Source organism: Triticum aestivum, chromosome 3B (assembly GCF_018294505.1).
Source record: "Triticum aestivum cultivar Chinese Spring chromosome 3B, IWGSC CS RefSeq v2.1, whole genome shotgun sequence".
Classification (NCBI taxonomy): Eukaryota; Viridiplantae; Streptophyta; class Magnoliopsida; order Poales; family Poaceae; genus Triticum; species Triticum aestivum.
Window position 1 is genome coordinate 146873319 of NC_057801.1, and position 24227 is coordinate 146897545.

Genomic DNA, 24227 nt, shown 5'->3' on the forward strand with positions numbered 1-24227 from the left:
ACAATGAACACACATCCGACCTCTACATAGTTATGCACGAAACCAACACAAACACACAGAAAAAAAAACAAATATCACAAAGGAGGAAAGGAAAGCCGTGAAAACCCAGTGAGAAAACAGAGATAACCAAAGTAAAATGAAAAACAAACCGAAAGAAAACCGTGAAAAGACAAATAAAAACAACAAAAAAAGAAAACGAAAACGAAGGAAAGAAAGAAAAACCGGATGAAGCGAACTTACAGCCCAGTACGAGCGACAGCGAGACTACCATGCTAAATGGGCCAGCCCGTTAGTTGTGGCCCGTCTGGGTACTGGAAAGAAATCGGGCCAGCCTTTGTTTTGGATGCGGACCAAAAAAGACACGGGTCCGTACTAGCGGGCCGAGTTCCAGTAATGAAAATAGGAGCCTCGGAGAGGATAAACCACACGCGAACATTGTCTAAAAAAAACACGAAGAGAATCGAAAGTCTCTCTCGATAAAAAACAAAAACAAAAAGGAAACAAGACGAAGAGGATCGAGGAGCCGTCGGCGAGAAAAAGACCTGGGAGCGGAATAATCCACTCCGATGGCGGCAGCGCTTCGTTCTGCGGCGAGGAAGATCTGCGGTCACGCCTTTGAGCGACCGCATGCGCTTCTCAGGACGGCCGCTTCAGCTGCCATCAAGGAGGAACAGTGGCGGCTGCTGGCAAGGATTGGCCATGGCCGAAGCTCACTTCGCCGGTTCACCTCCTCCGAGTCACCAAGTTTTCTTAATAATAAGAACAAGGTACGCACACGCTTTCCAGCGGCAGAGCTTTTTTTTAGGGAATTTTTGGGTAAAACAATACAAGCGTAGAACTTTGACCCGGAAGTCTCTGATCCCATCTTCCACTTCCACACTTGGAGCGTATCAGACTTTGATGACTCCTAGTGGCGAGGGAAGCGTCAGTTTTGCCCCTTGAGCGTCTCATTTACTCTCTAGCTCTCGGCTTTCTTCTCGCAGTCGAAGCGGTAGCGGTACTTGAGCGAGCTAATTCAGACCTTTTTTTTAATGTTGCGATCACATGGTTTTCGCAAATGTACGCGATTGAGATTCCAAGCAGGTGATTTCAATCGCCGCTATATGTCACTTCTGGATCCCCCTTTTTCGTGCTAATGCAAAATTGATGGATTTGGACAATATGGCATGAAATTAACAAAATCAGATCTAGGGCTGTATTCCCCCTTTTTCGTGTTGAGATCCAAATATCATACTATGCGGCAAAACGAAATTAGTACTCCGAGTATGTTAACTGGCTAACTATTTTTGGGAGTCATGATTCTTTTTATTCCTTTTCTCTACCTTTGTACTCTGCTAATTTGTTTCTTTCCATTATGGCTTTGCTGGCTATTCTTATAAGGAATGTTTATCAGTGCAAAACTGTCATTTATATTGTGTTGTACCTTGGAAATTTGGGGCCCAGAGTGAAAATAACAATTCAACCTGACTATAAAATTTTCCAAATTCTGAATGTATGAATGGAAGCAGAAATAGAAAATCCCGTGATTTATAAGATTATTTTATCCCCGTAATTTTTAGGTTGTAGATATAATTGTCTACTTTAACACTAAGCATAACTGCTTACTATAATTGATTATTTTATATTGATTAAAGTGCGTGCGGCAGGGTTGCAGATATTTTTCTCAAAAAGGAATGAATGGTCTTATGAAACACAATGCTTCTTCAAATCTTCTGGTTATGAGATGGTGAGTTATACGAATATATCATGCAATGAATTTATTTGTCCCTTTTTTGATTTCTCACTTATTTAAGGTGAAGGACTTTTCAAAATTGAGCTTTGATTGTAAATTTCTTGTACAATACCATTTAGATTTGTAAATCGCAACAATACCAAGTTCTTTTAAATTATGGAACAAAATCATAGCAATCTTTTATCATAAAATCCATTGCTTGAAATGTTCGACGTGATTGAACCCTATATTCGAAATGCATAATTTCGTTCATTGGAAAAATTTGAAAAAGTATGAACCAACTCAATACTAGTTCTTATACAATGTTCCATATTGGATACCCGTTAAACTTCTATATATTTATAATTTTAATAATTTGGCATGGTTTGCAAGTAATTATGCTATTTCAAAGTTTTTAATTTGGTTTATAAACTCAGTAACACCTAGTACAATATTGTTGAGATTTTTTTTGCAACACTTCTACCTCATAACTGAGGAATGTGCTCACATAGTTATGCAATAACTTTCCTTTTTCCCAGGTTATCAAGCGAGCGGTCATTGAAGTCGCGCTCGTGTAGCTTATTATCAGTCTCCGAAGACAAACCACCTACTTACTTTGTGTTTTCAAGATTTATTTGTTTGGCAATGATGTCCTTGTATATCTTAACACTTGGTCATGTGTCGATCCTCTACTATAAGTCAACCATGAGTGTCGTAGAGGATGACTAGTTTGCCACAGTGTACTTGAACTTGGATGTGTCAGAACTTGTGTTCCATTCAGCTTTTACCTTATCTAGTGCATTATGTCATCCATCCATGTAAGGTATGACCAATGCATAGCCTCATGGTGATGCCCCGTGTGCCATGTAGGATCGGAGGTCAGGGAAAGTAGGTTCGGATAGGGTAGCGGGATCCTCTGCAAGAGGCGGGTGCTTGGGAAGAAAAAGTGTGGTCCGATGTAAAAAGCTGAAAAAGTTGGAGTAAAGAGTAGAGATGCATATGTATTAAAGTTTCTATTTTCCATTACTTGATGATGCCCATTAGTGGTAGCTTGCATTGAGAAAAAATCAATGTAGTTGCCTCAGCTACTTTTTCTCATGAGGCATATGTATCCATATGCCACCATTGTACATGCCCCAACATGGAGGCAGCATCAAGATACTGCTACCATACATCCATATATATGTAGGAGAGCTAGGGCCATCGGTGGCACTAATTACGGTCCAACCCCACATATTGCCTGTCTCTTCATCCGTCAGAATTTTCTCTTCTCTTCCCAACTTGCTACTGAAGGAAATATGCCCTAGAGGCAATAATAAAGTTGTTATTTTATATTATCTTATATGATGATAAATGTTTATTACTCATGCTAAAATTGTATTAACCGGAAACTTGATACATGTGTGGATACATAGACAAAATACTGTGTCCCTAGTAAGCCTCTACTAGACTAGCTTGTTGATCAAAGATGGTTAAGTTTCCTAACCATATACATGTGTTGTCATTTGATGAACGGGATCACATCACTAGGAGAATGATGTGATAGACAAGACCCATTCGTTAGCTTAGCATTATGATCGTTCAGTTTTTTTGTTATTGTTTTTTTCATGTCAAATACATATTCCTTCGACTATGAGATTATGCAACTCCCGGATACCGGAGGAATGCCTTATGTGCTCTCAAACGTCACAACGTAACTAGATGATTATAAAGATGCTCTACAGGCATCTCCGAAGGTGTTTGTTGGGTTGGCATAGATCGAGATTAGGATTTGTCACTCCGAGTATCAGAGAGGTATCTCTGGGCCCTCTCGGTAATACACATCATAAGAAGCCTTGCAAGCAAAGTAACTAATGAGTTAGTTACAAGATGATGTATTATGGAACGAGTAAAGAGACTTGCCAGTAACAAGATTGAACTAGGTATGAAGATACCGACGATTGAATCTCGGGCAAGTAACATACCGATGACAAAGGGAATAACGTATGTTGTCATGACGGTTCGACCGATAAAGATCTTCGTAGAATATGTGGGAGCCAGTATGAGCACCCAGGTTCCGCTATTGGTTATTGACCAGAGAGGTGTCTCGGTCATGTCTACATAGTTCTCGAACCCATAGGGTCCGCACGCTTAACGTTCGATGACGATATTGTATTATATGAGTTATGTGATTCGGTGACCGAATGTTTTTCGGAGTACCGGATGAGATCACGGACATGACGAGGAGTCTCTAAATGGTCGAGAGGTAAAGATTGATATATAGGACGAAGGTATTCGGGCACCGGAAGTGTTCCGGATGGTACCAGGTACATATCGGGTCACTGGAAGGGGTTTCGGGTACCCCCGGCAAAAGATATGGGCCTATTGGGCCAAGAGGGGAAACGCACCAGCCACAAGGGGCTCGTGCGGCCCCATATGGGTCGGCTAAAGAGGAGAAGGAAAGAGCGAAAGGGAAAAAGGAAAAATAGGAAGTACCACTTCCTTCTTCCCCCTTTCCTTCCCCCTCCGGCTATTTATGGAAGGGGGGCGCCACTTGGGAAAACCCCAAGTAGGATTCAGATCCTACTTGGGGCGCCCCATGGCCGCCCCCTCTCCCTCCAACCTATATATATGTGAGGGGGTGCCCTAGCACAACACAACATCAAATGTTAGCCGTGTGCGGTGCCCCCCTCCATAGTTTACACCCCCGGTCATATTCTCGTGGTGCTTAGGTGATGCCCTGTGCGGATCACTTCACTATCACCATCACCACACCGTCCTGTTGACAGAACTCATCTACTACCTCGACACCTTGCTGGATCAAGAAGGCAAGGGACGTCAAAGGGCTGAACGTGTACAGAACTCGAAGGTGTTGTACGTTCGGTACTTGATCGGTCGGAGCTAGAAGAAGTTCGACTACATCAACCGCGTTGTCAAACGCTTCCGCTTACGGTCTACGAGGGTACGTAGACACACTCTCCCCCTCTCGTTGCTATGCATCTCCTAGATATATCTTGCGTGAGTGTAGGATTTTTCTTGAAATTGCATGCTACATTCCCTAAAGTGGCATCTGAGCCAGGTCGATGCATATGCACGAGTAGAACACAATCGTTGTGGGCGGTGATCGTCATACATCTTACCACCAATGTCTTATTTTGATTCGGCGGTATTGTTGGATGAAGCGGCCCAGACCAACCTTACATGACCACGATCATGAGACCGGTCCACCGATAGACATGCAACTAGTTTTGCAAAAAGGTGGCTGGCGGGTGTTTGTTTCTCCTACTTTAGTTGAATCGAATTTGACTGCGGCTGGTCCTTGTTGAAGGTTAAACAACAAACTTGATAAATCACCGTTGTGGTTTTTGTGCCATAGGTAAGATCGGTTATTGCTAGAAGCCCGTAGCAGACACGTAAAACTTGCAACAACAAAGTAGAGGACGTCTAACTTGTTTTTGCAAGGCATGTTGTGATGTGATATGGTCAAGATATGATGCGATATACATTATTGTATGAGATGATCATGTTTTGTAAAAGTTATCGGCAAGCAGTAGGAGCCTTATGGTTGTCTCTTTATTGTATGAAATGCAAACACCATGTAATTGCTTTACTTTGTCACCATGCGTTAGCGATTGTTGTAGAAGCAATTGTTGGCGAGACAACCACAACACAACAATGGAGATCAAGGTGTCGAGCCAGTGAAGATGGAGATCATGATGATGCTTTGGAGATGGAGATCAAAAGCACAAGATGATGATGGACATATCATGTCACATATTTTGATTACACATGATGTTTATCTTTTATGCATCTTATTTTGCTTAGTAAGACGGTAGCATTATAAGATCATCCCTTAACTAAATTTCAAGGTATAAGTGTTCTCCCTGAGTATGCACCGTTGCGACAGTTCGTTGTGCTCAGACACCACGGGATGATCGGGTGTGATAGGCTCTACGTTCACATACAACGGGTGCAAGACAGTTTTGCAGATGCGGAATACTCGGGTTAAGCTTGACGAGCCTAGCATTTACAGACATGGACTCAGAACACTGGAGACAAAAAGGTCGAATGTGAATCATATAGTAGATATGATCAACATAGAGATGTTCACCATTGATGACTACTCCATCTCACGTGATGATCAGACATGGTTTAGTTGGTTTGGATCATGTTACACTTAGATGACTTGAGGGATGTCAGTTTTAAGTAATTTGATTAATTGAACTTTAATTTATCATGAACTTAGTCCTGATAGTATTTGCGAATTATGTTGTAGATCAACAGCTCACGTTATAGCTCCCTTATGATTTTTTATATTTCCCTAGGGAAAACTAAGTTGAAAGATGATAGTAGCAATGATGCAGACTAGGTCCGTGATATGAGGATTATCCTCATTGTTGCACAGAAGAATTATGTCATTAATGCACCGCTAGGTAACAAACCTAATGCAGGAGTAGATGCAGACGTTATAAACGTTTGGCAAGCTTGATATGATGACTACTTGATAGTTTAGTGCACCATGCTTTACGGCTTAGAACCGAGACTTCAAAAACCGTTTTGAACGCCACGGAGCATATGAGATGTTCCAAGAGCCGAAATTAGTATTTCAGACTCATGCCCGTGTCGAGAGGTATGAGACATCTAACAAGTACATTGCCTACAAGATGGAGGAGAATAGCTCAGCTATTGAGCATGTGCTCAGAATGTCTGGGTACTACAATCGCTTGAATCAAGTGGGAGTTAATCTTCTAGATAAGATAGTGATTGACAGAGTTCTCTAGTCACTATCACTAAGCTACTAGAACTTCGTGATGAACTATAATATGCAAGGGATGGCGAAAACGATTTTCAAGCTTTTCGTGATGCTGAAATCGGCGAAGGTAGAAATCAAGAAAGAGCATCAAGTGTTGATGGATAACAAGACCACTAGTTTCAAGAAAAAGGACAAGGGAAAGAAAGGGAACTTCAAGAAGAATGGAAAGCAAGTTGTCACTCCCGTGAAGAAGCCCAAAGCTGGACCTAAGCCTGAAACGGAGTGCTTCTACTGCAAAGGAAATGGTCACTAGAAGCGGAACTACCCCAAATATTTGGCAGATAAGAAGGATGGGAAAGTGAACAAAGGTATATTTGATACACATGTTATTGATGTGTACCTTACTAGTGCTCGTAGTAGCCCTTGCGTATTTGATACATGTTCGGTTGCTAAGATTAGTAACTCTAAACAGGATTTGTAGAATCAATGGAGACTAGTTGAGGGTGAAGTGATGATGTGTGTTGGAAGTGGTTCCAAGAATGATATGATCATCATCACACACTCCCTATACTCTTGGGATTAGTGTTGAACCTAAATAAATGTTATTTGATGTTTGTGTTGAGCATTAACAAGATAGGATCGTGTTTATTGAAATATAGTTATTCATTTAAGACAAAGAATAATTATTGTTCTATTTATATGAATAGAACACTACAAAAAAAAGACACATCTCTGATATTTTGGGCCAAACAATTTTTTTCCTGTCATACTTATGACACTTCTATGACGATAATTTTGACAAAACCTGGTATCATCATAGATGTGGTGGGCTCCTACTTCTATGACAAAAAATCATGACAAAAAATGGGCTTTTCGTCCTGGGCGGTCCGGAGACGCAGCCGCATGACATTCTTTGGGCCGTGCATGACGGGAAAAATCGTGGTAAAAGCGAGGGCGAGGAAAATATCGGGGAGTTCCCAGTTACGGTGGGTGGTCGGGGGCCGAGCGATGCGTGTTTCTCTCGTACACGTACGCGCATGGGTGCAAGGCGTTGGGCTCTAACTAAACCCGAGTGAGGCATTCGCCTACTGAACCCGAGCGATTACACTACAGGCTACGCGTTACTGAACATGATCGAGCAATTCCTTCGTTTGCTACTGCTGCTAACTGAAGCCGATCGAACCTGCTGCCTCCTTCCCTTGATGAACAATGAGTGTTGTTGGGGGGTTGGATGAACAGTTCCCGGTTGGGGGTTGGATGAACAGGACCCCGTGGTGTTGCCGCTGGATGAACAGGACCCCGATCGATCGAGCCGGTTGGGCGTGGATGAACAGGAACCCGTGGAGGGCTGGATGAACAGGACCTCGTGGAGGGAAGGTTGAACAGTAGCCGTTGGAGGGCTGGTTGAATAGTAGCCGGTGGAGGGCTGGATGAACAGTAGCTTGTGGAGGGGTGGTTGAATAGGACCCCGTGGAGAGGGCTGGTTGAACAGTAGCCGGTGGAGGAGCGCACGGTAGAGGCTGGATGAATAGGAGCCCGTGGATGAACAATCGCAGGTGGAGGCTGGAGGAGGTCGATGGTGGATGAATAGTAGCCCGTGGAGGCTGGACGAGGTCGACGGTGGAGATGAACAGTATCCCGTCGAGTCCCCTTTTGCGGTACACCACACCCCTCTCGATGAAAGGACCCCCGTTTCGACCGTAGCACTCCAACATAAGTCTGTTTCCTCCATTTTGCGGTACGCCACACCCCTCCTGATCAACAAGACCCCGTTTCGGCCGTAGGAGGTCCAACACAAGTATGTTTCCTCCGTTTTGCGGTAAGCCAGACCCCTCTCGATGAACAGGATCCCGTTTCGAACGTGGCCGGTCGAACACAAGACCGTTTGCTCCGTTCTGTGGTACACCAGGCCTCATTTCCAGCGGTTGTTCCTTCCAAGCAGGTTAGCTCCCGATGAACAGCATGCGTTCCGTTGCCTCCCGATGAACACGACGCATTCCGTTGCCTCCCCATGAACAAGACGATGACGCAGTTTCTCTGTTCCGACCCAGCCATGTACACAAGCCCTGGCCGTACGTATGCGTGAGTAGGCATTCGAGACCCCGCCCGTATGTACGTACATGGCCGTATTTTCTTTCTTGCACCCTAGCCGTTGTACGTACGTGTACATGCTATGTGCGCGCCTCTACTACGACACGTGAGCGCCTCTACATCGACTAGTATGTACGTACACGTTCACGACGAGAATGAAAACGCTACGTATGCTTCGACCAGGCGGGTCCCGACTGTCAGGAACTTCCTTGTGTGCGAAGATGTAGCTGGCGGCTCCCAGCAGGCAGGGGGCGAATCATTTTTTTTGCCCATAATATGGACGCACTTCCTTGTGTGCGAAGATGTAGCTGGTAGCCTGGTAGGTCCCAACAGTCAGGGGGGAAACATTTTTTTGCAAAATACGATGGCCCGTCCGGTGGGTCCCTTCTATCAGGTGGAGGAATCATTATTTTTCACGTAATAAGGAGGCACTTCCTTGCTGCGGCTGTGGACCCAACTGTCAGCCTCTCCACGTATAGTACTCTTCCGAGGAAGTCGGTCGTTGACCACATTGACCACACCGCGCCGAGAGCACCAAGGCGATGGACGACGGAGAGGCCCGGGAAGGGGACGACGCGGAGCCGGGGAAGACGCGACAATGGATGTCCACGCGGAGAGGAGTACGAGGGTTCACTGGTTCGGCTACAGTGTGAGGCTGCCGTCGCCGCAAAATAACAGGGGGTGTGGGTGAGTAGAGGGATGGCCTGGCCAGTGGTGGGAGTAGTAGGGGGCGGTGAGGCGTCCGGGGCATCACAGCCGGCCACGGGAGGCAGGAGCACGCGACACGACCGCCGCTGGTTTGGGCGGCTGGAGCAAGAAGACCACAGGTTGAAGAAGCACTACGGCCGTTGGATGAACATCGTATGGTCACTGGAGCTAGAATCGTTCATATTGACTAAGTTGACAAAGCCCTCCGTCCCCGTCAATTAGTAGGCCCACAAGTTAGCCTCCCACTATGCTGAGTCCCAGCTAGTAGGGGGAGTATTCATTTTTTTGTGCGTAATAAGGAGGCACTTCCTTGCGTGCAAAGATATAGCTGGTGGGTCCGACCTGTCAGCGGGGGGAACGTTTTTTTCACGAAATACAGAGGCCCTTACGATGGGTCCTAGATGTCAAATGAAGGAATCATTCTTTTGCATGTAGTAAGGAGGCATTTCCTTGTGTGCGGCCGTGGACCCAGCTGTCAGCCTCTCCACGTACAGTCCACGTCTGATGGATGTCGTTCATTGACCACGTTGACTAGGCTGCGCCGAGAGCACCATGGTGGTGGACGACCGGGAGGCTTAGGAAGGGAACGACACAGAGCCGGGGAAGACTCAGCAGTGGTTGCCCACGCGGTGTCCCGAACTGTGCGTCTGAGGATTGAAGGTAACAAGGAGGCAGGTGACACGATATTTACCCAGGTTTGGGCCCTCTTAATGGAGATAATACCCTACTTCCTGCTTGATTGACTTTAATGAGTATAGGGGTTACAAGAGTTGATCTACCTCGAGATTGTAATGGATAAACCCTAGATGTCTAGCATGTATGATTGTGTTCGCCCTATGGACTAAACCCTCCAGTTTATATAGACAACGAAGGGATCTAGGGTTGTACAGAGTCGGTTACAGAGAAAGGATGGTGCATGATTCGAATGGCAAGCTTGCCATCCACGCAAAGGAGAGTCCCATCCGGGCACGGGGGAGGTCCTGCTATCTCGTATCTTCACAGCCCATCAGTCCTGCCCATGACACGTAGGTCGCCTCCCCGAGGACCCCATAGTCCAGGACTCCCTCAGTAGCCCCCGAACTGGCCTTCAATGACGATGTTGTATCCGGTTTCATGTCTTCGGCTTTGCAAGGTGAGTTCCTCATTGTGCTCCATATAGGTCGGCCTTTACATTTAAATATTGTACTCTTCAACTTCTGTGCCACCGTCGCCTCGGCTTCCACGTGTCAGATGAATGCGTAGGGTCTAATCATTTTTACAAATAACCCCTTGACCATGTAGGGAAGGCGCTTATTTAAAGAGATTGAATCTCAGATTCCATTCCTCTCCAGACGAAAATCCTTAGAGCTTGCCATAAGAAACCAACCAAAGATGGCCAACGCTCCTTGCTCTTCCTCGCATCCCCAAGGCCCTCAAGTAGGCGACTGGGAGAGTTCCTCGGTGCCTCACGCCCAATTGAACAACCTTCAGGCGCAGGGATACCTCCCCCCATCGAATCTAGTCCTCGTTCGGGCGGGATTAACTACTTTCAATGGTGAAGCCCTGGCAGAGAAATTCCCCAATCCCCATAAAGGGGAGTGGGTGTGCTTGGTTTCCTTCTTGCTGAGGGGCGTGGGATTTCCAATCCACCCTTTCCTCAGAGGTCTACTAGAGTATTATGGTCTCCAACTGCACAACCTCACGCCAGGCTCCATTCTACACATCGCAGGCTTTGTTGCTCCTTGCGAGCTGTTCCGAGGCTGCGAGGCCCATTTTGATTTATGGAGGAAATATTTTTGCCTCGTCTCCCGCTCCCAGAAGGGATCCATATTCGAGGTGGGCGGTGCCAAAGTATGGTGCATAGGTGGAACATGATACTTGCCCGACACTCCAAAGAAGGCATTCGAAGAGTGGCCCTCGGAGTGGTTCTATATTGAAGACGTTGTCCTTCCGGACCCAATCCGGCAAGGTCTTCCCAAATTTTCTTCCGCTCCTTTAAAGAAGCGTGCCAACTGGAAACCCCGAAGCTATGAAGAAGAATATAGTGTGGAGGTTAAGAGGCTAGCGAACAAGATCAGAATACTTGCCCACTCCGGAGTATCTATAGTTGAGGTAATGGCGATTTCTATAATGCGATGCGTTCAGCCGCTTCAATCCAGGGGGCTTCTCTTGTGGCATTACAACGGGGAGTATGACGCCTCTCGCTGTGGGTGCAAAGGTCCGGCTAATTTCGCCTTGCTGGCCGCCACATTGGCTGGCCTTTTCAAAGGGGAAAAGGAAGATTTCGCTCGCCTGAAATTTCAAGAAGGTTTCTCCATGTATACCCCCTTTGACTGGGTGAGTCTTTGATGGTAGGCCTTAATTGATCTTTTCTCCTTAACTATACTTTATAGTCGAATTTAATCCGACTGCCTTTTAACAGGAATGGAGAAAGGTTGTCGCGGGGATTTACAGCCCCACTCCGCAGCCGAAGGACCATAATCGAGACATTGATCCTGGATACGAAGAGGATGCGAACATATTTGTAGATTTTGAGGATGGAGTCTTTTATCATACGAGCTATGACGACACGAAAGTGGCCATTATAGCCGACTACCCCGGCCTTCTCCCTTCCTCCCATGTAAGTACCCAGGAGACATCTCCTCAAAAAGAGTTTTCCCACTGCGCCTCACCCACCGCACTACCTCGTGCTCCCAAGGGACGATGCTTGCACCAACGTGCCGCAGCAAAGGCATCCTCTAAGAAGACGACGCTTGCACAAGGCGCATCTCTGAAAACAAAGGAGAACAATGATACAACCGGGCCCTCTTTTGCGTCGAAGAGGTATAATCTTTTAGCATGCACTCAGTGGATAGATCGGGCAGTGACATTCCCTGTTGTGCCATATTGCAAGAGGAGTGTACGCCGGACTGCATCCGGAGACCTGGCCGACCGGGCACAGACTAATCCGGCCCCGGGCCCTGTCCCAAGGACTGGGATGCGGGAGCAATGCTGGATTGTCATCTCCCAGAGGATTCGGATAATGTATCCGTCACAAACTATGAAGTGGAGAGTGCGATGGGTCACCGACAGCGGAGAGCGGCTATGCGCGACCCACATTTCACCGAAGAAGCTTTCAATGCTCTCAGCTCAGCGGATGCTTATATCTGAGCTGCTCGTGATGGAGTTGCTGGAGCCACTCACCAGCTTTCAAAGGATATGCGGGTAAGATTCTTTTTGTGCAGATTCAATAATCATATGCTAGTAGCCCCCGAGTCTTGAAGTAGTTGGCCCAACTGATTTAAGAGTCGTTACATTGTTAGGTACTCACAGTGAGGAATAACACTCATTCGAAGGAGCTAGAAGAATGCCGAACTAAGCTGACTGCTGCCACCGCCAAACTGGAAAATGTGAAGTCCAAGAAGGCACCTGATGGTAAGTACAACATCAGCTCGGAAATAAGGCTCTGTGCCCATAACAAGGTTGCTTAATTATGCTTTTGTCTCATTGGTAGACTCGACGAATCAACTGGAGGAGAGGCTAAGGGCTGCTCAAGCGGATAAACAACATGCCGAAGGGTAAGAAGCCGCTGGTCAATGTGTATTGACACGGATCATTACTGAGAAGAACAAACTACAGGATGCAAATATCAAGCAAGCCGAAGAACTGAACAATTTAAGAGCCCAATTGTCGCATGCTTGGAAGGAGAACAAGAAGCTGAAAGGCGGCATATTTAGTATGCTCATTAACTTACCTGTCACAAGGTCTCCTGTTTGAAATTTTGACAATTTTGCCTCTATAGGTGTGCTAACCGGACATCCCAAAGGAGAAGTGTCTGGATTCCAAGGCGACCTGCTACAAGTGCTATCCAAAGTGCACGAGCAAGCTCAGAAAGCATTGAGGAACATGGCTAAGGCTTTATGGCCATCCTATCCCCCTCCAGGAAGTATGGATGAGCTTGTGAATTTATTCAAGGGAGCTCGTTGCCGTTTGGAGCTATGGAAGATATCAACATGTCGGGAAGGCACCCAAGAAGCCTGGGCCATGGTGAAAACACGATATACCAAGCTTGATCCAAATCATATGGCCCGGGTCGGACCTCGGGGACCAGATGGACAAGAAATTTCTGTTAGCTTAGGGAAATAGCCACTAAGTTTTCTCAACAGGATTGTAAACTAGACAACCTACTAGAGGGCCTAGAGGAAGAAGAAGATTTTGAGTCTAAGTAGTAGTGTACTTTATCAAAAAACTTATCTCCAACCGAATTGTAAAATGATTGGCATGGCAGACTTTCCACTTCTACCTCCAAAACCCGAGGTTTGGAGTGTTTCCGGATATTTATACCATTACTAAACACTAAGGCATGTTCGAAAACTAGGCAGTCCGGTCATAGTTGCTTAAACAGACAAGTTGTATTCGAGGAGTTATGTTATATTATATTTGATTGTAAGAAACATCTTCTAGAGAGAATAGTTCTGTTAAGGGTTCCTTTCCCTGGGCCAGCATGCATTTTTGCGCATGCATAAGATGTGATGTGATAAATCACAATACACATTATAATTTGGGAGCGTATACTGCAACGAGGGCAGTTCGTCTCTTGTCTGCCGACCAATTATTCCCTTAAGAACGCTAGTGTTTGGCTTCACCTGTCTAAGGTACACGTCCGGATAACCCGGCTGTAACAATCGTAGAGGTGCTCCCTTTATGCCCTAGGCGAACAAGCGGGAACGTAGGGCATAAGCACAGGATCCAGGCAACCCAGCTTGGCAAAAACTTAAGTCATAAAGGTGCATATAATGGGAAAGACAAGACACATATTAGTAGACAACACATATATACGGTGAGCTTGACGCTCAAAAATAATAATCGTAATAAGCTTCTGTGAAAAGAAGCCCCCATGTATCATGGGGTATGTACATTTAATGATGTATACACTGGTACGTGTCGGTGCTATACAAACGGTTTTAAACCCCTTTCCGAGATAGCATTTGGAACCGTCGCCAAGTGAGTGTGGGTGATAGGGGGTCCTTCCCACACTACCCAGAAACCGTCGGGGATAGACCCTCCTGGCACACAAGCTGGTTCGTGTGCGATCGGGCGAGGCATGGAAATCCAATTGTTTCCGTTCGTATGTACATCCCACACGGTGAATCCCAGAAAAACATTCCCGTTCGTATGTATATCACACAGAGTCAATCCAAGCAGTACGCTTCCATTCTTATGTACATCCCAAATGATTAGGCCGCTATAGTCATGTGAAAAAGGTGGACATCAACATTTAATCTGCCGATATGTTTGTGATAGGTACATTATCACGCACGGTTCAAGAATGTAAAATGTGTGCGGTGCCTCTACTAACGCCAATATGTAAATTTTCGTAATTGTGTGCAATTGGTATTCCTATCACACACGCACACCAGTTTGAAACATTTGCCGTATTACCATGAATCGCACACACATATGAGACAAAACTGTGTGTGCGTCCGAAGGGCATCGCAAACGTTTCACGTCAAAAAACCATCTGTTTTCTGTTTTCATTGCACACATTGTTTTCTTTCTAACCGTGTGCACAATATTTTATTCGCTCCTGTAGAATTTTTTTGGCTGTAATTTATTATTCGAATTGGGATTTTTGAAATATGTCATGCAATTCAAATTCTCAGCACAATGGCTCAACAACGAATCCATAAATAAAATTGTCAGTACAATATGTTTAGTAATTACAGGATTAGACAACACTTAACTATGATGAACCACAATATTTACATGCGGTAAAGGTGAAGAGACAAGTGTAAATCATTTTGACTATCGATGTTGTTGAAGAAGCGGAATGCCCATAATGTGCCTTCCTGCATGCCATAGGCACGAACAACTTTTGTCCAACCCCTTGTGACGATCACCTGCTCATCCTTCACCACCTATAGGAAGACTTCTAGAGAATTATCATGGTAGCATGAATTATATACTTTAACCTTAGTTGCCTCCACTCCGGTCATGTAGTTTGCAAGGTAATCATCAGTAAATAACTTCAGAAACCACTGAAAAAGAGAAAAATATCAGATCATGAGGTCTAATAGAGTAACTTGTTGCGGGCAGGGGAAAAGGCAACCAATTACTTACCATCCTAAAATTCACTAATGTCTTGGACAAAGTGTAAATAAAGAGCTTAATTCCCATCGCCCATTTCTTTCGCATAACAATCTTTCTTAGTTTCCTCACTTGACGCTTGTTCATGAATATCTCATTGCCCCATACGCAAAAGGGATCGAAGCGTGGATCAGTACCGCTCATATACGTACCTACAAGCAGCCAATACAACCAGTAAATGTTAGAAGCTAAATGAGATTGCACAAATGATGTAAAATACAACTACCTACATTCCTAAGTACAAGTATTTTTATAGATTTCAATATGAACTACATACGGATGTATATAGAATTATAGATATAGTTTAGATTAGAATTTAGATCACTCATTTTTCTCCTTATGTAGTCTATATTGGAATCTCTAAAAATAGTTAAATTTAGGAATATATGGTGTATAAGACATGGGATGCAGCTAACCTCAACGGCAAACAACAACATCCCCCATTGTGGCCCCGTGTAAGTACATGGAAAGCTAATGTTAACTACAATAGGGTTAACATCCACCAAAAATAGCAAATGGTAATAAAACGGCATCATCTGTAGTGATATCTTCATTGCGAAAGAGTACCATGGTAGCAAAGGGACAAATTAAAAAATGGATACAATTGTTAATTGCAACAGGCTTAACAACATCCTAATTCATGTTTTGTAAGTTTGTAGCCATTGAAATACAACTGTTTAAAAATGGATACAACTATTTATTGCAACAAGCTGAATGGCCATTGAAACCGGTACTGATAAAAATGTAATTGGCAGAGTTAAATATCACAAGGCAGGTGCTGCCAGAGTAGATAATGGCCTAGTTGTCTATAAAAAGGTAGGGCAACTAGCTAAAATGTGTTAGGCATGTTTACTACAAGATGCTTAAGACATCGATGGTACAAAACATAGCCATTAATTGCAACTGGTATTGGTAAGATTGAACTGGTGAGTTCATACTTGGTAAGTCCTGAGAGGTAGTTGCTAGGACACTTCATCTTGGCCAGAGCCCACCCAAAGTCAGCGGCGGCGGAGGCAAGCTCTTCCTCCAGGTCGAAGCGTGGATCAGTGCCCCCGACATGTGTACCTACAAGATGCTAGTAAATGTTAGAAGCCAAACTGCAATTGCACAAATGATGTAAAATATTGTAAGACATGGGATGCAGCTAACCTCGACGGCCAACAACAGCATGCCCGTTATGGCCCCGCGTAAGTACATGGATAGGCATGTTAAGTACAAAAGGCTTAGCATCCACCAAAAATAGCAAATGGGCAACATCTCTAGTATATCTTCATTGCGGAGAGTAGCACAGTAGCAAAGTTTGTTGCTGGTATTGGTGAAATTGAACTGAACAATTAATACTTGAACATCACACCGTGTGCAATACTGAAATAAACAAGGCACGGACATGCTTAATACATCAACCGTACAAAACATATCCATTGCAAGTGGTATTGGTAAGATTTAGCTGGTCAGTCATACCTATTAAGTCCCGGGGGTATTTGCCGGGGCACTTCTTCTGGGCCAGAGCCAACACCATGTTGGCGGCGGTGGAGGCGAGGTGTTCCTTTGGGTCAACATGCACAACGACTATCACACCATGGACCGCCATCAGCTCCTCAACCTCCACGTGATATGTGGTTGGGCTTGCGTGGCGATGCTCTGGAGGTAGGGATGGTGGGGATTTGGAGGCATGAGGATGTTTCGCAGGTGCTATTTAAGCAATCATGTCAGGGCCGTGATAGAGATCGATGGATTACCTGAATGGATCCGAGCAGAACGTAGATGTGGTGGAAGCTGTGGTTGCGGTGGCGACGGTTTGAGCTGCCGGTAGGGGGAGGCGAAGGGGCGTGGGGGAGGGGGGAGGGGGAGGTGGGCGAGATACTGAGGAAATTTGATGGGTGGGGATGTGGTTGGAGGAATAAATTATGAAATCGCGCGCCTAATGAAAATTTCGTTGGAAACTTGAAACTTGGGAGGGGGAAACACACAACGCAAACGAAGCGCATAAAATACTCGTGTGCTAGAAAACAGAAAACTGGCAGTTCCCATCTCCAAAAAATGTACATGTGTAATTGATTCTTTTTGGTCAAGCAAAAAAACGCACACGGGTACGGCATAGAAACCGTGTGTTTTGTGATCTTCTAATGATTAACGCAAAAAAGTGCACACGGTCACACATCACTACAAAAAAATACACTTTCGTGATTATACATGTTTGTCACAGTAGGTCACATTTTCTGTCATGCATGTACATCCGTGACGATTTTATGACAGAATCAAGATAGTCATACCTGTGCTGTCGTAGAAGTGTTCCATGACATTACCAAAATTATCATCACGGAAGTGTCCACTTCCATGATGATAAATCGCGCATCACAGAAGTGCTTTCGTCAAGGGTGATCGACACGTGGCATCCACCGTAACGGAACACCGTTAAGCTATTGGGTCTGGTTTTGGATCCGGTAACCTGTTAACAGCCTGGACCAATAGGGATTTTCCACGTGTAAAATCATCATTGGCTGGCGGAAACACGTGTCGGCTGACCGCTGGGAGAGATGTCATCCACTCATTGGACCAAAGGCACCTATGATACGTTGACACGTGGCGCGGCCCAACAGAGGCCCATTCCTGTGAAAAGTCCTGCCCGTTTGACTTGGTCAAAAGGTGGCGGGCCATCCCATGGAAAGCCTATTAACGACATGTTCGCATATAGCCCATTTACAGCCCGCTAACCCAGGGCCCGTTATGACCTATCTGAATTAGGCCCAGTAGCGTCATCTGGGCTGTCCAATATGATTCCAGCCTGTTTTAACTTCCGTCCCATGTATGGCCCATGACGTCTTTCAGCGCATATGAGGGCCTTTGTAACTCTTGGCCCATTAACGGCCCATGGTGAAACTTGCCCGTAATGAACAATGTATCACTTTATACCCATTAACGGCCCATTATTCCATTGGGCCATTTCTAGCCCATGTTATCTTTCGGCGTTCTCAGGCCCATTTATTCTTGGGCTCATTTCCAGCATTCGATTACTTATGGCCCGTTACTGTCATTTTCTGCTTGTGGGCCAAATTCAGCCCATTGTTACAGTCGGCCCATTTGTGGCCCGTTAATACGTTGGACCATTTTCATAGCATCATCAAATACGTCCTATTAAGGATGGCCCGTTATGGTTGGCCCATGAACGGACTAATCCAACTCTAGCCCGTTTACGGCCATAATGCGATCTGTTATTGGCCCATGTTTGGCCAATCGATCATACGACCTGTATAAGGCCCATTGATGATATGACTGATATAAGGCCCATTGTGTCTACGACCCATAGAAGGCCCATTGTTTCTACGGCCCGTAGAAGGCCCATTGTTTCTACGGCTCGTAGGAGGCCCAGTGTCACTACAGTAAATATGTAGCCCATGGTTATTGTGGCCTAGCTTTAAAAAATAGGTTATTGCGGCCACTAGAAAACCGCAGAAAAAGAACTGCACTGACTACAAGCAAACAAATAAACAAGACAACAAGGAAATAAATAAGCAAGCAACTTATGCTAGGCTATCACGCCTATTACACATATTACATCCACTGGGCATCAAAGTTTGCCACTAGTGCAAATATAGGGAACAAAGCAGCATATAAACATCGCAGCAAAACACGTCCAGAAACTGAAACCACTTCAGAAGAGCTCAAGAAACAATATCCTTGGTACCCATAATGCTGGCAAGATGCTTAGCAAGCTTATTAACTTCTCTTGTTTGGTGCTTAAATCCTCCAACGCTTGCTGTTGCACAAGAAAGTATGCATCTGAATTCTACAGGGACTTCCTCAGACCTTCGGCTTCTTGCCGCAACATAGATGACTGATGCCTTTCAGCTTGTAGCTGAGACTGAAGAAGCTGAAGTGATTCAGACAGCAAGTTCGAAGAGCTTGTGCCAGCGGTACTAGCCAGTAACTCGAACACTACATCAACGAAGGACTGTGGGGTTTTCTCACTGTCTACAAGATCGTTTTTACCACCTTTCTTGGAGACCAACAGGGTTGTCTCACTATCGTGAACCTTATCTGCATTACTTTCTCTACCATTGCATAGTGGGGTGCTCCTGTCCAATATTCGGTTTGCATACTACAAGAGAAACAAGCAAACACATCACAGGTTTAGCATGTAGTATACGAAACTCATTTTGGTAAACCGGTTCAGTAGTAAGGTGCACATGATAACAACATGAAACAAACATAACTATGGTCACTGTATTATCCATATCATTCTAGTTTATGTTGCCTAATAAATATAGAGACACAGTTCAACTCATATATTTTTAAGACACAGCAGCATAGACAGAATATAAGTGTGAGAAACTACACAACATTGGCAACACTTGTAATGTGCATCACATGAGAACATAACTGTTTATACAACTGAAACTGAAATCAACATAGAGCAAGAAGTTAGAATAGCAATCCAGTTAAACAAATAGGTTTAAAACATACCTGTTGCACCATTGGAGTTTCAATTGGATCCTTCAAATTCAAAAGTAGTTGGTATGAGTAATACAATGAAGCAACAACAAAGGAGTATGGACCATAGCTACGTAATCTGACCTGAGAACAGTTGCTATTCTGCTTTAAACATGGAGTTCGGGTTAGCTGTGGTGGTCTTCGTGCTTTGGGCACTGCAGTTGCTTTAGAAACAGCTCATGTGGGGGTACTCTGTGGTGGACATGGTGCTTTGTAAACTAGAAGTGGGTTACTATCCACTGGGGTTGCGGTTAGATGGGTTGTAGCTGGTTCTCTGCCCAACGGTGAAAGTGTGCAATCTGGAAGAGTCTTGATTATGTGTGGTGGGGCTAGTTTGTGGGCCAGTACAACCATGCTTCTATCTGCATCGACGGGTAGCACTATCTTTTGTGAAGAACGGGTTTTTGCTCCCTTAGATACTGCCATCATCCCCTCCAATTCAAATGGCTGATAAACAAGAAAAGAAATTGAACGTACAGACATTGTATGATAGACAGATGTGGTAATTCACATATATGTTGTCTAACCAAACAGGACATCATGACACAATTTCACATATATGATGCCTAACTAAACAGGATAGCATGACACAGTTTCAGATATATGATGGATAACTTAACATGATATAATGGCATAATTCAACATATGATGAGTATCTAAACATGATGACATGACAAAACTATATGATGTGTTTCTAAAATAGGTTGGGATGAAATAATTCACATACATGTTGTCTAAGTATACAGGATGGCATGATATAATTGACATAATTGATTCATATACTAAGTAGCTAGCACTCGCATGTATGATCTCTAAACTAAGCATATGGAATTCAATATTGTGCATATGGTGTCTAAACTAAGTAATGCAAGACACCATATGCATCATATGAGAAATATAAACATTGCAACTTAGAGCATACACCTCAGGTGGGATATAGGACTGGTCATCTGTCTCTGAATCCAACCCTCCTCTAAGGAGCTCCCTATAACCATCGAGATATATGCTTCAACAGGTACCATTGCCTGCTCTAAAGACCTTGTTTTCACTCCAGATTTTTCCATAACCGGCTCAAATGGCTGATACACATGAAGAGTAGTACAATATACACATATTGTTGACAAATCGAATACGTAATGAAAAAAAAGATGGCATGAGATAATTCACATATATGATGCCTGGCTACATGGCAATACATAATTCACATATATGATAACTGGCTGAAAAACATTTTTTTGACTATAAACAGTAGGGTAAAACCCCACTGCAATTTTTATTAAAATAAAGTAGAACAACAAATTAGTCTGAAAGGCTTGAGATAAGCCCAAGAAACAAAAGAAAAAGACCTAAAAAGACTAGCAACATAAAAGAATAAAGGAAGTAGAAGGAGAGAAAGAAGCTAAGCAGCTAAAAAACCTAAGAAGAAAAATTACAACAGGCCATCAAGCCAAACTGAGAATTGCCTCTCATGCTTCTTCCTTATCCTATATTTGAGAAGCTTCAGTTCCTCCAGATAAATGAATTTCCACCCTTGGAAAGAAGGTGCAATATTCTCAAATATTTTATTGTTTCTGGTGATCCAAATGCCCAAGCTCCAAGAATGATTATCTCCATGTAAAATGGGTACCTTATCTTATCTTTGAGGTCCTGGAATGCTTCTAATACAGACATATTTGGAGCTCTTGTGGGACAAATGAAGTCCCGGCATTGTTGAACAAATGGACATCCCCAAAAGAGATGATGCAAAGTTTCTTCTATAGGACAGCCTCCAACAACACAATTGTAATCTTCCAACACAAACTTCTTCCTTCTAAGTAAGTTTCTGGTGTTAACTCGATCATGTAGAAGTTGCCAGAAGAAAACTTTATGCTTTGGTTGACAGGAACTCTGCCAGATCCAGTTGAAATGAGGGGGTGTCTGTTTGTGACCAATTAAGACTTTATATGCTTTGATGGAGGAGTAGTGCTCAGTTCCCCAAATGTAGCTCCAAGTATCCAAAGAGTTTAAATGTTCAGATTGTCTCATGGCTAAACAAATGTCTTCCATTTGTAAGAATTCCTCATAGGCCTCAGTTGTCAAGGGGAGGAAGAATAAATCCTGCAGGTACTCAGTCTGCAAAACTTGTTGAATATTCAGCTGGGGATTTTTGACAAAAGAGAAAAGGTGGGGAAATTGGTGTTTAAGAATTGCCTGGCTCCACAGATCATCCCAAAAGAATGCACTAACACCATCCCCCACATTACATCTAGCAATAGCTTTGTACTGATCAATGAGGGCTAAGTTGGACTTCCACCAGAATGATCCAATTATGTTGTCCCCTGGTAATTTCCCATCATTGTAATATGTCTCCCAGATCAAGTTTACCCAGGGAATATCATGTCTGTTAAAGAATTTGTGAAGGTTTTTCATGAGCAGGGTCTTATTATGAGTGAAGATATCTAAAACACCTAGGCCTCCCTGGTCTTTTGATCTGCACACTGTGGTCCATGATACCAAAGCAGGCCTGTTGTCCTCCATATTAGGTCCTCTCCAAAGGCAGTGTCTCAGGTATTTGATGATCTGCTTTTTTATTGTAACTGGTATGCCCAAACAGCACATGAAGAAGACTGATAAAGATGTCATCACTGACTTGACCAACAGTAATTTTCCAGCTTGGGTCATGAAGATAGAGATACCAGCCACTCTTTTTGCAATCCTGTTAACTAAAGGTAGACATTGCTCAACCGTTGGCTTGTAAATTCCCAAGGGCATACCAAGGTAGGTTAATGGGAATTGCCCTCTAGCACACTGCAGGGTGTTTGTATAGATTTCTACTCTGTCTTCAGCAATATTCAAGGGTACCATGATGGATTTCCCATAATTAACTCTTAACCCAGTTGCTGTGGCAAAAGTATTCAGAAGTGCTTTTAAGCAGAATAACTGCCTAAAATCAGCTTGCATAACCACTAAGGTGTCATCTGCATATTGCACAATTGGGAAGTGAGGACAAGAGTTTACTTGCAGAGGAGCAGTGATCAGATTTAATCTCATGGCTTTATTAAGGATGGATTGAAGCAAATCAGCAGCCAGCACAAAAATTAAAGGAGAATAAGGGTCCCCTTGTCTTACTCTCCTCCTTATGTAAATCCTTTTCCCAGGAACTCCATTGAGTAGTACAGAAGAGGATGCAGTTGTGAACAAAGCTTCCATCCAGGAAATCCACTTCTCTCCAAATCCTTTACCTCTAAAAATATCAATGATGGCATCATGCTCAATTGTATCAAAAGCCTTCTCAAAATCCAACTTTATTACTAAGATTTCCTCCTTAGATTTATGACACTGGTGGATGTATTCACATGCCCAACCAAGGCAGTCCTGGATTACTCTATCTTTGAGAAAGCCATATTGATTAATATGCACCAACTGTAGAATAATTCTTTGCAGTCTATTTCCCAGCAGCTTTGTAATGATTTTTAGAACACCATTAAGGAGGGAAATTGGCCTGAAGTCATTTGGGGAAATTGGCACCTCTTTTTTTGGCACTAAAGTGATGAAAGAGGAGTTAATGCTTTCAAGATTTACATTCCCAGCATGAAAAGCCAAAATAAGCTCAAAGACATCATTCTTGATAATATCCCAACAATTCTTAATAAACTCATTATTGAATCCATCTGGCCCTGGGGATTTATCATTAGGTAGGTTTTTGACCACCTCCTCAACTTCCTCTTGGGTAAAAGGCTTCTCAAGATCAATGAATATTTGGGGATCTAATGTGTTTTCATAAAGATCATTAAGGTCAAAATGCATTGAGTGTCCATTAGACTGCCCCAATCTAGTTTTAAAAGCCTCCCAGAGAATTGCAGCCTTTCCATCATGATCAGTTACTTCAACTTGGTCTTGATTCAGCAACATAGCAATCTTATTGTGTCTATGACTAATAGAAGCTTTAGTGTGGAAGAATTTTGTGTTTTCATCTCCAAACTTTACTCCTTTAATTTTCCCTCTTTGTTTCCAATAAATCTTCTGATCATTGAGCACAGTTAACAGATGCTCCTTGAGCAAGGTCCTGCAATTATTTTCAAATAGAGTAAGATCTCTGAATTCCTCAATCATATCCCATAGAAATATACAGTCATTTAGGTCTGCAATTTGCTTCTTATGACAGGCAAGATTTTTGGCCCACAACTTTAAAGCTCTTCTGACATTCTTGAACTTTGCAGAAATCTTTTTAGCACAGTCTGTATGACCTACTGGAATAGCCCAAGCATTCTGAACCACCTGTTTAAAATCACTGTGATTAAGCCAGTAGTTTTCAAGTCTGAATACTCTAGACTTTGGAATGTTTGTGCCAATTTTAATCATGCAAGGTAGGTGATCAGAGATTAGTTTAGCCATGGGGAGGGCCAAGGT

The 24227-nt window shown here is 43.8% G+C and overlaps 1 protein-coding gene across 2 annotated transcripts; it reads left to right on the forward strand.

The window, feature by feature from the left end:
• Positions 1–449: 449 nt before the first annotated feature.
• Positions 450–2720, forward strand: LOC123065064 (uncharacterized). Of its 2 annotated transcripts, none has more exons than XM_044488432.1 (3): positions 450–767; positions 1647–1726; positions 2251–2720. In XM_044488432.1, the coding sequence occupies exons 1-3, from the start codon at positions 567–569 to the stop codon at positions 2438–2440; spliced, it is 471 nt and encodes a 156-aa protein (XP_044344367.1). In that variant the 5' UTR covers positions 450–566; the 3' UTR covers positions 2441–2720. The 2 variants fall into 2 exon arrangements, with proteins under 2 accessions (XP_044344367.1, XP_044344368.1); XM_044488433.1 differs by having other exon boundaries at positions 1655–1726; positions 2251–2524.
• The last annotated feature ends 21507 nt before the right edge of the window (positions 2721–24227 follow it).

Coding starts and splice junctions, on each gene's coding strand:
- LOC123065064 (XM_044488432.1), top strand. CDS start 567: ATGGCGGCAGCGCTTCGTTCTGCGGCGAGGAAGATCTGCGGTCACGCC. Junction 768..1,646: donor TTCTTAATAATAAGAACAAG/GTACGCACACGC, acceptor TGCGTGCGGCAG/GGTTGCAGATATTTTTCTCA. Junction 1,727..2,250: donor AATCTTCTGGTTATGAGATG/GTGAGTTATACG, acceptor CCTTTTTCCCAG/GTTATCAAGCGAGCGGTCAT.